General features: G+C 35.2%; 1 protein-coding gene across 1 annotated transcript; it reads left to right on the top strand.

The window, feature by feature from the left end:
- The first annotated feature begins 1,994 nt into the window (after nucleotides 1–1,994).
- Nucleotides 1,995–16,599, top strand: LOC590315 (organic cation transporter protein). Its single transcript, XM_789924.5, has 11 exons — nucleotides 1,995–2,392; nucleotides 5,056–5,313; nucleotides 8,643–8,746; nucleotides 9,620–9,774; nucleotides 11,712–11,877; nucleotides 12,404–12,542; nucleotides 12,945–13,036; nucleotides 13,939–14,147; nucleotides 14,663–14,771; nucleotides 15,358–15,567; nucleotides 16,143–16,599. Exons 1-11 carry the CDS (start codon nucleotides 2,243–2,245, stop codon nucleotides 16,597–16,599), a joined length of 2,049 nt encoding a protein of 682 aa, XP_795017.3. The 5' UTR covers nucleotides 1,995–2,242.
- The last annotated feature ends 571 nt before the right edge of the window (nucleotides 16,600–17,170 follow it).

The following is a 17,170-nucleotide window of genomic DNA, read 5'->3' as shown; positions in this document are numbered from 1 at the left end:
CATTTTACATTGGAATTATAGCATATAACTCCTTCATAAAACAATATATATTTTTCAAGCTTTGATTTCTAACATAAACAATTCAGAATACGAATCTTCAAACGTATTAATAATAATAATAATAGGCATTTCTATAACGCTGTCTAACTAGATAATTCTATTCCGAGGCGTATTATTTTTTAACACAAAGATTTCGTAAGCTATTAAAATATTTAATTTAGCAATTGCATACACCAATAGTGAAAGAGAAGGGAGACGGGGTCATCCTAATTCTTTCTCAGAATATGATGCAAACATCATGAGAGCTATCGCAAGAACATTTATAAACAAGGATGTGGAGTAATGTCAATACAAACAGGGTAAGGGATTTCATAACCAGTAGCGTAGTAATGGGGGCACATGCAGGCAGGACACGGCCCTTAACAAATATTAAAGGGCGAAAAAAGAAAGAAAACGAGAAGATAAGAGAGAGAGAGAGAGAGAGAGAGATAATCCCCTTATTTAATGATCTTGATTGTTTTTTCCCCCACGGGCAAACATTCTTGGGAATTGGGATCTTCACCCCCCCTCCCCCACATTTATTTTAGCGCGTAGGAATGGTTTGAACAAAATATATCCCACAGCCCCGAAGGACGATAATTATTTGTAAAATCGATTATATATATTGTGATAAAATTCATATAAGTGTCTCTTACAGTAGTGAAAATGTTTCTTTCAGATGATATAAATAATAATAATAATAATAACAATAATAATAGGCATTTCTATAGCGCCGTCTCTCTAGAAATTCTATTCCGATGCGCATTTTTTAAAAATTATTACCCCGGATTTAGCCCACCTGCCATTACAGCGCTCAAGCATTTCAAGGAATTAATTCCTGCCAGGTACCAATTTACACCTGGGTTGAGTGTGGCAAATGTAGATCAATGTCTTGCCAAAGGACATTAGTGCCACGGCGGGACTCGAACCGCGGACCTTGTTTAGAATATCCTGTAATGAGTCAATTTCGTTGGCATGTGTGCGTGTGATTTTGTATCTGTGCCCGTGTGTGTGTTAATTAGCGCAAATAAAATAACAACAACGACAAACAACAACAGCAGCAGCAAAAACGAACGAAAGTCATTTTGCATTGGATTTATAGCATATAAATCCTTCATTAAACAATATTTGATTTTTCAAGCTTTGATTTCTAACATAAAAAACGCAGAATACGAATCTTCAAACGTATTCTCTCACATGAAGATTTCGCAAGCTATTAAAATATTTACTTTAGCAATTGCAGACACCAAAAGGGAAAGAGAAGGGAGACGGGGTCATCCTAATCCTATTACAGAACATGATGCAAACATCATGAGAAATATCGCAAGAAGTTATGTAAACAAGGATGTGGAGTCATGTCAATACAAAGGGAAATGGAAACCAGTAGGTAAGAAAGGGGGCACATGCAGGCAGGGCATGGCCCTTAACCAATATTAACGAGCGAAAACAGAAAGAAAACGAGAAGATAAAGAGAGACAGAGAGAGAGATTGATTATCCCTCTATTTAAAGATCTAGATTTAAGGCGAGGGGACGGCCTGTACAAATATACCCCCACAGTCTCTAGGACGAAAATTATTTATAAAATCAATCATATATTTTTACAAAATGTATATAAGTGTCTCTTACAGTAGTGAAACTGTTTTTTCAGACACTATTAGTATACTAAAAATAAATTTAGAATATTCTGTAATGAGTCGATTTCGTTAGCATGTGCGCGTGTGATTTTGTGCCTGTGTCCATGTGTGTGTTCACGCGCAATGAAAACAAAAACAACGACAAACAACAACAGCAGCACAAACAAACGGAAGTAATACAAAAAGGAAACTCGGCACCAGATTACGATCAACACCCTTCTCCTCGGAAACCATTAAGACCAACCCCCCCCCCCTACCACCACCACCTCTCATCCATGAAACCAGGGCGCGCGCCTAATGTCTGGACCTACGCCACTCTGTATAAATAAAACCACGCGACAACATAGCATCCTACTTCTAGGTGGTTTCATTCGGGGATGCGGGAAATTAGCACCATTGATTAATTCATTGAAGAATCCGATCGCCATTCAAAAGCAGATAAGCATGAAACAACAATTGAGCGAAGATCCACTGAGAATGTGTTGATAAACTAATCTGACGTTTGCCACTAGCAGTTGACTTCGAGTTCCTTTATGTTTATGGTTTTTTTTTCCTTTTTAATATCGCAATGAAGTTCGACGACATTTTGACGACTGTTGGCGAGTTTGGAAAATATCAACACCGTCTTTACTTTATTCTTGATGTTTTCAAGTTTACGATTTCGTGGGCTGAGTTGATATATATCTTTATCGAGGCTCCCGTCAACCACTGGTGCGCGGTAAGTATCAAAACAACTTCAATTTATCAACTCTTGATGTGCAACGGGGATCTTTTTGTTTGTTTCGAGAGTTTACGAAAATATGAACGATCCTTACTTTCCAAATGTCTCTACTTCTTTAACCATTTTGGATATTTCAGAATGTTGCGTACCAAAGTCTTACGAAATCTGTCATCCTCTGTAATAATACAAAACATTGCATGTTTAATATAATTACTGCATGAAAATCATTGCCCAAAAAAGAAAAGAAACCCGACTCATATAGTTATTTACTCTTCTGTTTCCCATTTGACTAATGTAAAGTAGAAACAAGACATGGATTTCGAAACCGACACGAATTAGGTGATCTGTAAAAGAAATCTGTAAAAGTATAATTATTTTTTTTCAAATTTCAATGAACCTTCTCTTTAACATAGTGCCACTTTAAGGTACTATGTCCCATATTATGCAGACGAAAAAACTGAAAAGGTTCAATTCCAATGGCATTTGAATGTTAATATTAATTAGAAATTCCCTCAAAACGAAAGGTCTTGAAAATGTCTTTAAGTGGGAAATTTTTAATTACCATTAGTTGTCGAATTGACTTTAGCGATTGCCATTGCTAAAGTAATAGTCGGATTTTCAAAACCTTGTACCGAATAGTCGTACGTTTTGTGCTGCACAAAGATTCTATCAGTTTAGTTTTTGCCATTAGGTAGTGGGTTATTGATGTAGACAAATGCTCATGTTCCTGTTACAGCTCATTTTATGATGTTATTGCCAAAGAAAAAAAGATGTCAGTGAGTCACTCGATAGTGTCTGACAGCTAGCGAAGTTAAGAAGGTAAACGGATTTCCTTGCATAATTTGATATTAGGACACTGCTAAAGTTCACAGATAGGACATATAAGACAAATTCATAGTTCCTGCAAAGTTCTACACAACTTGATTTTGGCTGCAAAAGGGACATACATATAGTTTCAAATAAGGTAATATTTGCTGTTGTTCTTTTGTATATATCTCGTCTATCGCTAATATGATGTCTCCCATATTTTGTTATATTGCAACTGAGACCTAATTCTACAAATATATAATGAATTAATTTTTGATCAGAAGACTGTTTCGTGGTCGAAATTCATATTTATGGTGAAGACTGCAAACCCGCCATTATTGTTTTTACATGTACGTGCTATCTTCTATTGAGTTTGTGTTATATTTTCGCCATGGATGGTCTACTCTACACGTTTCAGACCTTACTTGTACGTGTTATACGAATGGAGGATGGGATTATTTTGCAAAGTCTGAATTTCTCTCTGTCTCTGTGTTTTTAGGTGATAAGCTGCGGAGTGTAGCAAATCACCTAATGAGTGTAGTCTTTCAACATTCTCTCTCTCTCTCTTTCTGTCTATATCTCGATCTATCGATATCTCACAACCACATAACTTTTCGTTGCCCTCTTCTCGTTTTGCTTTCGCCGACCACAACAAAAATTCTGGTTAGGATTAACGCTCCTTCTACTCGGTATCGTTTACACCGACCCACCAAAGCCACTGTCAAAACTCAAAACATAATATCTGGCTGGGTCATAAATCTAAACATCAAGTCCAGCCTTTTGGACTCATGGTTCTTAGTTTTCTCCATTGATACTTTATATCTCATACAATGCTCACCTGCACATGTTGTCCTCGCGATTCTCGACCGCCAACATCGTTTTTCTTGCTGCTCTGTACGATTCTACATATTTGTATAATAAATAATTGTTACTTGTGCTTTATGAACGACGTGTTATTTGGTTGTTTCTTCTTCAGCTCCTCTTATTACTATTGTTTCTATATCCTTGATTACTAAATGAGCTTGAGCATAGGCGTGTTATACCGTGTGAGTCAAAAAAGTTTACACCTGGAAAATTGCTAATTATTTTTTAAATCATATATGAACAGTACATTATTATACATCTTATGAAAGAGTGTTTTATCCCAAATCATTTGGTACCATTTTTGTGTGGTATGTGTTCACGCTTGGATAAACAGGTGACATTGTTTGCGAGAGTGCAAAATCGACTTGCGCCAAAGTGATGCCTATAGTATGTATCATGTTGGGATTAACAGAGTGAGAGAATGAATTGAATGTATCAAATGAAATGCATTGCATATGTTTTTTGCTAAGGGCAAAGTCACACACACACCCACACACACGCGCACAAATGTTTGTTGATATTTGATATTTGATATTTGATATGTGTGGCATGATCAATTTTGTTAGGGATGTTATTTGGATATTTAATACCCAAATCCCAATTGTTTTATTCAAACATCACATAAGCAACTTTGGCGCAAGTCGATTTTTGCAGTCTTGCAAACAATGTCTCCTGTTCATCCAAGCGTGAACACATACCACACAGATATGGTACCAAATGATTTGGGATAAAACACTCTTTCATAAGACAAATAACAATTTAATGTTCATCGATGATTTCTTTAAATAATTAGCAATTTTCTAGGTGTAAACTTTTTTTTGACTCACACTGTATAAGTGGAGGGTGGAATTTGTTTTAAAGACCAAATCTTCCATTGAGTTTCTACATGAGTCATGTCTCGATCAAGTGCCTAATTCGTCGCCGTGACGAATTCAATGTCTACTTTTATTTGTATTTTTGGTATTTTTGTATTTACTATTTTTGTTTAGACCCCCGAGTTGGACTCTTTCTGTGACCAACATGAAATGTCCAAGGAAGCTTGTGCACTAGCCCAGAAGGAAGGTAGCATCCCATCTAACTACACGTCAGATGGTGAGCTGGAGTACGCACAATGTAAGAAATACAACGTGTCAGGAGTGGGATTCTGGCCTGGGATTGTTCCATCCAATTACAGCAGCGAAATGATGTCATGTGACAGTGGATGGGTCTATGATGACAGCCAATACAAGACGACGACAGTGACAGATGTAAGGAATTGAATGATATCATTGTAATCGTGAATTTGCAACTTAACTCTTTATATTATACAAAAAGTTGATCCTACACTAATATGTATTAAAGTGTACGATTTGAATTGCGTCTTGCAAAATCTTGCATCTTTAAACAAAATCTTTGATCTCTTTTAAATGTGGAAATATTCCTGACCTAAATCTTTTTGAATGTTGGGATATTTACAAAGAAAAACAGGTAATCATAAGAAGTCATTGCTCTTTTGTGATATAACTTCATGGAAAATGAATAGAATCAGCAGCATCTAGTTGAAATGTATGACAATTATCAAATGTTCTTTCGGAGCACGAGTATCATGAATGTTCACAAGTCCCATTTTATTTGTTTGGTTCCATTGACCGCTCGCCTTTGCGCTACGAAGTTCACCAAGTTAATTAATGTTTTTATTTTAGATGAATACAAAATGGTATAATTATGAAATATAAATGAATACATATTAACGAGAAAATCGAGCATTGTTAGAGACTTATTTGTCGCTGAAAGAGGAAAGGGTGATTTTTGTTTTACTTCCAAAATCTTATTTCGCTCCTTTGAGATGCCTCCCTGGACAGTGTGAAGACAGACTAGAGCCTCTTATTATGATATTATTCGTAGAAGCACTGCAAAAGCTGCAGTATTTCGCAAAATGATATACAAACGAATATTTTCACCCATAACAGAAAAAAACACAATTTTCTAGTGTCCCCTCCTCCATAGCAAAGCGGTAACCCCCCTCCCTAGCTCGTCCTGATCTGATCTATTTACGCTACTACTATCCTATCCCTAAACCAGCTGACTCATCCTCTCAATGACAGTAGTGAAAATAGCCCTTAGTCATGTCATATTTTGAATCTGCCTGTATGTCCATGGTGACCGTCATTCTAAATAATCCTTCGAATCGTTCATTGTGTACTAATGTGCCAAAAATGTAAACACAGTTACGTAAGAGGCTCTGATTCCTTTTAAAGCCGCAAATATCATATTTGCCTCGTCTGTCTATATAGTATCTGCAAACGTTTGGGACTGAAAAACACAGCAAGGTCGAAATTTCACCTGAAAGTGTGCTTAAAATCCTTCAAGTGGTGATCAATTGTGGGCGATCAAACCCTTTTCAATTTAAACCGCCATTAATGTTGTGGTTTATGAGTTCCTTTTTTTCTTCTTTTCATTTTATTTATCTCCACTTCTCATAAAATAACATGTACAAATTTACATACAATATCTGATAAACACAACAAAACAAGAAAATAGTACAACAATATTTAATGAATTGATAGCCCCTAGAATAAATACTTGAGACTGTGGTGAAGCCAGCAGAGCCCATTGACCTATCAAGTGCTGGTCTTCAGGAATAAATTATATATATATAGTTAGGTACATAACATAGTTAAGCCAAGTATGTTTAGACGCCCTATTTATTTTTCTTTTTTCTCTTTCTTTCTTCGTCAATTGTTTTAGCAAAGACCAACACTTGAATCCATCATTTGGTAACTTTTGAAAACAATACACGAAAGCAGGATTAGCTTGGCGCATGAGTATTTGTATTAGAAATTATTGTACAATAATGATAAAACCAAGGAAATATTGATATTTATACCAGTGGTTCTGGAAACTGCTTCACAAGAATATTTCCTATGTAGGCTCAGCCATATGAAACATATCGTAGATGAGGATTTCTACCTTTATTATTCAAGCTAATTTGGACAATATTATCCTTTGTTGTTGTTATACCTCCTAAAGCGAACCTTTCGGAGATAAATATATATTTTTAGCATCAAAGGTATTTTTACCAATTTTCCCTTATTATCGCTAACTGCTGGCAAAGTGACAACTCATTTGTACTTTGTTCAACGGATTAAGAGTCAGATATTTGCATCTAATGTCTTTTCCGTAGACTTGAACTTTTAAAACAAACAGGTCCGCCTATATGCAAGGGTTCCTGCTAGTTTTGAGCATGTAAATATATTCGTCGGTTGCTATTTGTTGTACCTGAAAAGATTAGACCGATGTCATTGCATGTGTGGTTCATTAGATAAAGCAAGGTCCTTGTTTATTTATTTATCTATTTATTTATTTAAAATCCAGGAGAATGCAATGAAAAACAGACATCAGTATAAACAAGACAAAGAAAAGATAATGGGTATCAGCCAGTGCCTGTGGATTGCCTAGAAGGAATGAGAATCCTGTCGAGGGCTCTACTTACTGGCTAGTAAGCAAATAATTACCGTTGGTGAAAACAATTTAACTACAAAAAGAAAAGGACGTGTATGCATTAACATACAAGACACCTAGGCCCAAATTCACACCAAAAAAGTTTAAGTTTAACCCAACCCCTTGAGGGTACGGTGCGCGCATGTGTTTTATTTAATTGCGCTCAATGGTAATGCGCGCTTAATTACGCCTGTTTTAGTGCGCTTTTGGATAATCTTCAGTGACAGTGCGTTGCCCTGTGTAGATAGTACCTCTATCTTCAGTGAAAGTGCGTTGCACTTTGTAGATAGTAGTACTATCTACACAGTGTAACGAACTTTTTACTTCTCCCATCAATAATGGGCGAACTATCTTTCATCACGTGATTTACTTTTGATCAATCGTAGAGCAAGATTCTTAGTATGTGGAATATAATGCCGAACATAAACATAAGACATATAACACTGACACAAAATTAGAATTTGATTAACGATCATTAACACATTATATAATATAAGTAATAATTTGTCATTAATCAGATTATTCTAACCGAGCAAATGAAAACATATTCCAAATATAAATTTCAAATATAAATTTCAAATTCATTCACATTCTTATATTGCCAATGAAAGCATAATTTAATAATACCAAAAGTGAATGTTTATAAATAAAATTAATCAATTATAATAGAAGATTACTTGAATGATCTTAAAACTAATTTTGTTATCAAAGATATATGGCGAATTATATTAAGAAGGGGAAATTTGTTAGGTAACGAATTAGAGTACGAAAGAACACATTAAAGGAAATATACAAATTTGCGTAGTTATTCCAGGAATGTTAGAGAAGAACTATTACACAGTATCGTTTAGAAATCTTAAAATTATATCCGTATAATTCAAATCAATTTGTGCTAATTAAAAAGATAAAAAAAGAAAACAATTGCAAATAAATCAATTAAAAAAAAGAAATGCAATAGTATAAAACAACAATAGTGGTTCCAATCATCATTATCATTATTCAAACAATGGGAACAATAATAATTTGTATTGAAAAATGAAAATAACTAATCAACTTTCTCTCTTCGTTTCTCTCTCTCTCTCTTTCTTTATTCCAGTTTGATCTCGTTTGTGGCGATCATGATATGACTGAACTGTCCCAATCCATCTTCTATATAGGAATCGTAGCAGGATCCATTTTCTTTGGCATAATGTCAGACAGGTGAGTTGGTAAACAAAATAATTTCATTGCCTCAAAACCTCTCTTAATGAATGGAATTATCCAAAGCAATGGCACTACAGTTAGAGTTCTAAATGCTTTCGTCCGTTCAAGATGAAATTTACTCTTGTTATGCTTTATGAAATTGAAATATATTGGGGATTTCGTAATTAATTCGATTTTGCTTTGATGTTCAATATTTGTTTACAGTTTGAAATATTTGTTTAAATATAAATTAAAATAGCTGTTGTTTGGTATAAGTGCATAATAATATTGTTATAAGTTGTGCTAAAATACAAAGATCTATAAGGTTAAACGATTTTGATTGCGGAGGAATCTAATCCTCCCCCCCCCCCAAAAAAAAGAAGAAACCCCCCCCCCCCAAAAAAAAACAACAACAAGAAAACAAGAAAAAAAAATATATATATACACATTCGAATACTTTACGCAACATTTATATTGGTGGTTAGAAATTTGTTTTTGTTGTTTTACTTGGTCTCAATGTTCAGGTTTAGGTTAATAATGATCGGACCTTTTTCTCATTATTTTGGTGTAAAATAGCAATTTACTACTCTGTTCTATGTTCATTATTGAAGAAACAGGTATCATGTTGATACTTACAAAAATAAATTAAAAAAATCATGTTCAATATTCTTTAAAAAAATAAAAAAATACAAGTTTAATGAAACTTAGACCATGGCATATATAAACGCGGGAAGTTGTCGAGAATTATGTATGAAAAGCAAATGCCGATAACCGTTTCGCTTGATAGATAAGTTGCTTTGCTCTAGCAAAGTAAAATATGCATGGCCATACAGAGAGTGACATTTTCATCTTAACTCACCACTATAATCACCATTGTTATAATTTCCACAGAGTTGGGCGCTGGTGGGCGCTTTTTGTGAGCAACATCATCTCGCTTGTTTCGGGGCTTGCTCTTGCCTTTTCGCCAAATTGGTGCTTCTTTGCCATCATGCGTTTCTTCATGGGATTCGGCAACATCGCTCTCAACACCGTATTGTATATTATAGGTGAGAGCACTCATTCATCTAAGATAAAAACATCTTTTGCACTTTACTTTTATTAGGTGGTCTGTCGTTTTCGACAGATCACCTATTGTTTTTGTTCAAATTTTCTTTCTCATTATTTCTTTATTTTTATTTATTGTACCCTCTTTTTTGTTTACAGGATAACTCAAGATCGGTTGAGTCAATTTCGTTCAATTTTGGCGCAGTCATTGGTCCTTGTCATAAGACGTGACAGTAACATTTTCAAGGTCATGAGGTCTTCATGACGTCATCCAGGCGCCATTTTGTGTTATTTTTGGTACTTTTTACTCATGATCATATCTTCATAACGGAAAGGCATTTCTCATTCATATTTATCATGATTAAGGTCAATATCCGTCCGGTCAATTATAGGTCAGAAATCGCGCGCGCATGCGTACTTCCGCGCGTCAGCGCGCGCGCAAAAAATAAAAATGCTCAAAATCGTCTCAAATTCATTTTGCATACGTTTCAGGCCATTTTAAGCATTTTGCAAAAAAACGCGCGCACGCACATGCGCGCGCGTTTTCGCGCGTACTGGTATTTTTCAACATAGAATCGCTAAATTTTCTCTGTCATCATATTTGGCACATTTTCCCAAGCATTTTGATACCTTGTTCACCTTTTTCTGCCCATTAATAACGGAATGAGCGTCCGTTTAAGATAATGTCCGTGCGTGCGAGCTCTTGTAATACATAGCATACATGGGCAAAAATATGCCTATACAAAATCCATTGTAGCGCTTTAGGATGCAAGAAAAACCCAATTTTGTTTTCATATTTTGATAGAGTATGAATCGGAGATATGATTTCATGTCTCATTTGACCCTCAATTAACTCACGACGTCATCATAATGGCCTCCGAACTCAAAATTTCAATTTGCATATTATGACGTCAGCATATTTTTTGAAAATTTATTGTATCTCTGTAAATATTGATCAATTTTCATCCAAATTTTGATATGTTTTAACTGAGACAATTCTCTACAGATAAGTTACCACGAATTTTCGATTTGACGAAAGCATCATGGCGTATTTTTGCGATTAAAGGAGGCATGTCAATTTTTTACATTTTGCGTGTATTCTCTATGGGACATGACTTTTTCTCAAAACTGGATTCTACATTCCCGTCTTTCACGAGCAATATCTCCGTCGTCTTAACTTTGTTTTGGCTGAGCATCGAGTATGTTGTAGCTGAGACAATAAGCTATCACAAATGTGCCATTTATTTCTCGATCAGATGCCGGGATCATGCTCATATTTCACTTGCAAAGTGGGATTTGAGAATTTCATTTTCCGTTTACGTGTAATCGCTATGGGAAATGTTTTGGTATATCGGTAACGCACAATTCGACTTCGGACCTCGAGATCCCTGGTTCGAGTCCGGGAGTCTCCAACAATTTGTTTTCTTCATTTTTTTTCTTTTTTGACTTTTCAATGATCATAAAATTGAAAACAGACCACCTAATTCGTCCCCATGACGAATTAAATTTCTAGTTTGATCTGATTTTTCTTCTTGTTGTGCTATATTTATGTATTTTCATGTTTTGCACTGGTGCGCCTTGAGCATTTATTTCTAAAGTGCATTTGGCGCCTTATAAATCCTATATATTATTATCATTAGTACTATTGATATTTGTTATCGTACACATTTATTACCATGACTATTGTGACAGATATTTCACAAAAGAACTTGCTATTCCCGGATTAGGCTCTTCCCCCACCTTTCTCTCTCATATCATAATATCGCCATTTCCCTCTCAAATGGCCTGGTCTTTTCACTCTCATCCCAAGTTCCCTATTTCCTATTCCAATACCATTCCCGTAATTTCTCTGTCCTTCTTCTCCCCTTTTCCCACTCTCGCCCTTTCTGACTAATCAAATCAATTAATCATCCACTCTTTTCAACATTTGCACTCCTAGGTATTGAGTACATTGGACCATCGAAGAGGAACGTCATAATACTAGCATCGATTAGCTATGCACTCGGATACATGTTACTCACCCTACCGGCATACTACATTCGCTCCTGGCGTACCTTACAGCTAGTTATGACTGCACCTCTCTCCATCCTCTTCATCTTCTTCATGTAAGAAACTCATCAACTGTTGGATTTTTAATTTTTTTTTAATAATTTTTATTAGAGCTTAATATTAACCTTTCAATTGCCAGAAGTGCCAATTTGCACAAGCGCTTATTCGTCACGTTTGCCATGCGAACCGATATGCACAAAACAATATGCATCAATCGAAAGAAGATTTGCTTTGTGCATGGTATAAGCTTTGCACGACTGCCCAGTTCTGCTCTTAATGGTAGCTGATTGGAAACCATTTTTACATCGGCACAGAAAAATGATCAGTCACGGTTTGCGATTCTAAACCGTAGAATTTTAAAGAATAAATAGAGCCACCGGAAATTTGAAATCGGAGAATTATTGTGCTTTAACAATAAAATTACAGGATAACAAATCTAATCGTTCACGCCCTGTGCTCTGGGATTGCGTACGGTTGTGTCAGTTAATCTACTCACGCGTCGCCTTTATTTATTTATTTAGAATGTATTTAGATAAATATTTGTGATAAGTATCCTAGTATCTCTCTTTATTGAAATCCAAGATGGCTCCCAGAATCACCAAGATGGCTGATATCAATGGGGAAATACGACAAGGCGGAGAAGGTGATTGAAAAGTTTGCTGACGTCAATGAAGTGACATTGCCAAACCCTCTCTTCACTAAAGAATTTATGGAAGAACAGGTGAGAATAGACTTTTATTGAACTGCAAGTGTAAATTTTACTTTGCCTACATTATTATTTAAGTCCTTTTTAGACATCACCGTCGTATGCATTTATTTTCTTAATCTATGACCAAGACTTCAATCCTAAGTTCCTGATTCCTCTTTTTCAAGTTATTGTCATGAATTTTTTTTTAAACAAAGAGTAGCTGAAAGCTTTAAAAAATTAATACAAATGTTGATATTCTACAAAATACGTTGAATACATTATCCTTAGTGTCATTTGAGACAGAGGGATTTTTTAAAAACTGCAAGCTCGATTACAATTTCCTGAAACGTCACTTTCCCCTTTAAAACTCGCAAACTCCAGCCTAGTCTGTTATTTACATTTCTCTTTTGTTTTCCTTTGTAATTACTTTTCCAGGACCAAATACGCAGGGCACGCAAACCTACGGGCCTTGATTTAATTCGGACGCCTAGGATGAGACTACGGACTATCAACCTTGTCTGTATATGGTAAGCCACTTGGGCAGCTCATCATTCATCACTCATTAATCAATAGACCAGTTTACTAACATTTTCAAATGTTATGGATACCGTTTAAAGAAAGGTTGTTCTTGACGCCCTAATATTTTTGGAGGCTTGTCCGACAACAAGTAAAGTGTTCAGACTGGATTCCAAGTATTGTAGATCATTCATTAATAATAGGTTTAACTTTAATGGAATACCTCTTCACGAATTACTTTAAGGAAAGAAACATCTATGCATTTGAATATGTCAGAAAACCCAATTGATTGCAGTAAGCCTATATTTACATGACAGTAGAGACATCATAATTCTTTCTATTTTTTTTTTATAAATGCACTTTTAGATAGAAGACTGTTTAGTCTCGGTCAATAAATCTAAACACAGCCTATAGTACAATATGTCATAGAAAGGGAAGGTTTGACATTGGTAAATTCCGTTGTATTATCTAGAATATGCAACACTATACTTTGTCAACAATTTTATGTAAAACCAGTAGGCCTACAATACTCAAAAGGTTATAGACATTGAAATATTTCTTATTCCCTGAAATTCATCGTCTATTACAGACTTTAAGTACTATGGCACAAATTAATTTTAGTTTAAATGTTATGCGTACCATGCCATGATTTAGAAGAAAAAAAAAATTCCTTTCTTTAAAAAAAAATCAACATTCATATAACTATTACCTAAAGATCATCATTTGTTTTGTCGTTTCAAGGATCCTTTTATCACAATTAAAGAGAGGCTACTGAAGAAAATATAAAATATAGTATTCTTACATAATTATAATTATAACACCTTCTCTCTCTCTCTCTTTTTTTTTCTCTTTCCCTCTCTCATGCTATTTGTATACTTTTTCTTTCTCCTAATAAAACATTTGTATATCATAGGATGGTGAACTCACTGGTATACCACGGCCTTTCGCTCAATAGTTCAAATCTGGGTGTCGACGTCTATCTCGCTTTTGCTCTCTCGGCCGCTGTCGAAATTCCTGCCTACCTTCTGGCATTCGTCATCGTCGAGTTCTTCGGTCGCAAGCTTAGTGTCTTCGGCTGTATGATGTTGGGCGGGCTGGCTTGCGTGTCGACTGCTTTTATAGGTATGATCACGGCGGCCATGGTGCTCGTATTAATTGTGTCGAATTTTCGAAAAACAGTCAGGATGATAGTGATATTAATGATAATGATGAAAGGAATTAATAGTATAATAAATTTGACTGTTTAAATTGATTAAGGTTGATATTTTTCTTCAAAACTGTTTGTGTGATTGATTTATTATAAGCTATACATTAGTCATATGGAAACTGTTATAATGGATGGAGGGTTATTTTGGAAAGATAATTGATTTTAAAAAATCTGATAGATAAATGCGAAGCTGTCTTTTCTTCCTTATCATAATACGAAATAGTTATTCCTTTTTTCATCTACTGAGATATTCACCATAGATATGTTGTCGTTGATAACTTTGAAATTATTTAAGGTGAGTCATATGTACACAATTTTCAGTTCTCTGTATATACTTCATGTTTGAAATCTTTCTAGGTCTTGTATGTTTCAATTTTTTCTGAGTGAATACAATGTCTCCAACATTTCTCTGATAAAATCTAACCTACAGAACACGGCATTGCTTTGACGAGTGTCGCCATGATTGGAAAGTTTGGGATTTCAGCCTCATCTAACATCATCTATCTCTACACTGTCGAGCTTTACCCTACGAATATAAGGTAGATCACAATCCATCTTGAACACAAAGTATTTCTCACTAAACTTATTACTTTCTGTTTAATTTTTCATCTTTTTCATTTGTTTGTTTATCTATTTATTCATTTACTTATTAATTATTTGTGTGTAATATATCTATTTGGTTGGAGTATGGATCCACAGCAAAAACTTCATGGTCGGGCATCGAAAAAACTGTATTAAATAATTTATAACAGTTTATTGAGTTCACTTTGTACATTTCACATTTTTTTTATTTCTTGTGTTTTTATATTTTCCTTATGAATTGAAAGTTTCATCCAAATCGTAACAATAGGTCGTATGATAGCGTTTCAATTATCTGAATTTATCTATACTTCTTGAAAGAGATATATATTTCCGAATATATTTTCAAAATGATATTAAAATTTGCTACGATATGAGGGCGTCTAAAATTCGTGTACACCATTGTTTACAGGGCAGTGATATTTGTCATAAGTTGATTAAGATAGGCGAGAACCTTGATTTTATTACATATTCTAAATATCATCACAATACAATTCGTTGCGATGAACTATGTTTATGGTATTTTCTTAATCTTCTCTTTGACAGGGGGATTGCCGTTGGCAACTGTTCAATGTTCTCAAACATAGCAGGTATATTGGCCCCTCTCATCCTCATACTCAGCAAGTATTGGGATTCTCTTCCCCTCGTCATTTATGGGTCTTTTTCCGTCATCGCTGCACTGTCTGCCCTAGCCTTGCCCGAGACAAGAGGCGAGAAACTCCCCGAGACGGTTGAAGAAGTAGAACAATTTGGCTCGTAAGAATATTTTCTAAACGCTTCGTGATGTTTTTTGGTGAAGACGATCGATTAAATTCGTTACGAAGATAATTATGACAAAGTAGATATAACGTGATTTGGGAAAAACATATCGAATTTTTAGCCATATTTGAAATTAACTTGTGTCTTTATAACGATTTGTACTTGAATTTTTACGAAATTGATTCAGACTGATTGATTATAATTGGAGCACAACTGGAACATAGACCCACATGAGAACCACATTTCGGTATCGTGGGTTGTCGGACTCAGAGGCCGTCGGTTTTGCAATGGTTCTGACTAACATTATTTTGAGAAGGTTAGCTAGAGCGAAATCGTAGGTCTCGGGGGCTGAACCCAATCGGATTATAACGATAAAAATAGTAATATCGGTAATCATTTTGCTCTGCTAGAGAAAAAAATACGATTGGCCTAATTATGTAGAGATTTTTTTTAGAGAAGTATAATGGAATACGTTTTCATAATATGATAGATGCGTTGTGGTTCTCTATAAGGCTACGATAATAACCCTCGCTTTTTCCACTTCTCCTTCTCTCTCTCTCTCTCTCTTACAGAAGCTCCAAGGAAGCCAAGGAGCTCAAAGTCATGACGTCACAGCATGGACCTAACACAGTTGAGGAGAAGGACAAAGTAACAAATATATTGAACGACACATCAACTGATACCACCCATGTAAACCCTACATTTACCATAGAGGACGAACATGTAAATAATGTGAAATTTGTAAATGGAACGACTCTGGAAAATCATGTATTTACTGAGGAGGATGAGAAAAGTCAGAGGGACGGCATTGCAAATGGAGCTACCCCTAGCAATCGAGAATTCACAATACCCAGGATACTGGACGAAGATGACGAAAATGGAAACATTAAATACATCTCGGGGGAAATAGTTTATGATAACTCAACATTTACAATGGAGGATAAAAAGCAGAGTGGCATACCCTTGTGCTCAAACGGGAGTGTACCAGAAAGGGAGGAAAAGGAAACATCGCACACAGATGAAGGATAGAACATGAGAGAGATGAAAGACATGGAAAGAAAGGAATGGGGAGAGAGAGGTGTGAGAGAGAGAGAGAGAGAGAGAGAGAGGGAGAGAGAGAGAGAGTGATAGAGAAAGAGGGGGAGAAGTTGAACAAGAGCAATTACCATCAATGTCCTCTTGTCCCATAATATATTCGATTCATTATGTTCTTAAACTTTAACTTAGTATATAAAAAGGAATTATAAATTGTAGATCTTCACAATTAGACCGTCCTAGAAAACATAATTAAATGTTATGATATGGATTGATAGTGTCGAAGAAGAACGAAATATATTATTGATTTTTGTCTGATTCATATCATAAATTTGTAGTTATTTTTTATTTATTTCTTTTACAGAATATGCTACTAAGTAGTCAATTACAAAAAGATTAAAACTAATTTGGAAAAACAAATAATTCTCGGAACATAAAATCGTTAATGTAATGTCAGATCATTAGAAGCTTAATCAGAAATGGCATATTTCTTGCTTTGAATACGGTCATTGTCATTATTGAATGCTACTTTTTATCGTGCTCAGTTTAGTTCATGCATTTTTGT

This window comes from Strongylocentrotus purpuratus, unplaced genomic scaffold, assembly GCF_000002235.5.
Source record: "Strongylocentrotus purpuratus isolate Spur 01 unplaced genomic scaffold, Spur_5.0 spur5_contig_863, whole genome shotgun sequence".
Classification (NCBI taxonomy): domain Eukaryota; kingdom Metazoa; phylum Echinodermata; class Echinoidea; order Camarodonta; family Strongylocentrotidae; genus Strongylocentrotus; species Strongylocentrotus purpuratus.
The sequence above is the reverse complement of the archived record's forward strand: the minus strand, read 5'-3'. Positions and strand labels throughout refer to the sequence as shown.

Coding starts and splice junctions, on each gene's coding strand:
- LOC590315 (XM_789924.5), top strand. CDS start 2,243: ATGAAGTTCGACGACATTTTGACGACTGTTGGCGAGTTTGGAAAATAT. Junction 11,878..12,403: donor ATCCTCTTCATCTTCTTCAT/GTAAGAAACTCA, acceptor TTGAAATCCAAG/ATGGCTCCCAGAATCACCAA. Junction 13,037..13,938: donor ATCAACCTTGTCTGTATATG/GTAAGCCACTTG, acceptor TGTATATCATAG/GATGGTGAACTCACTGGTAT.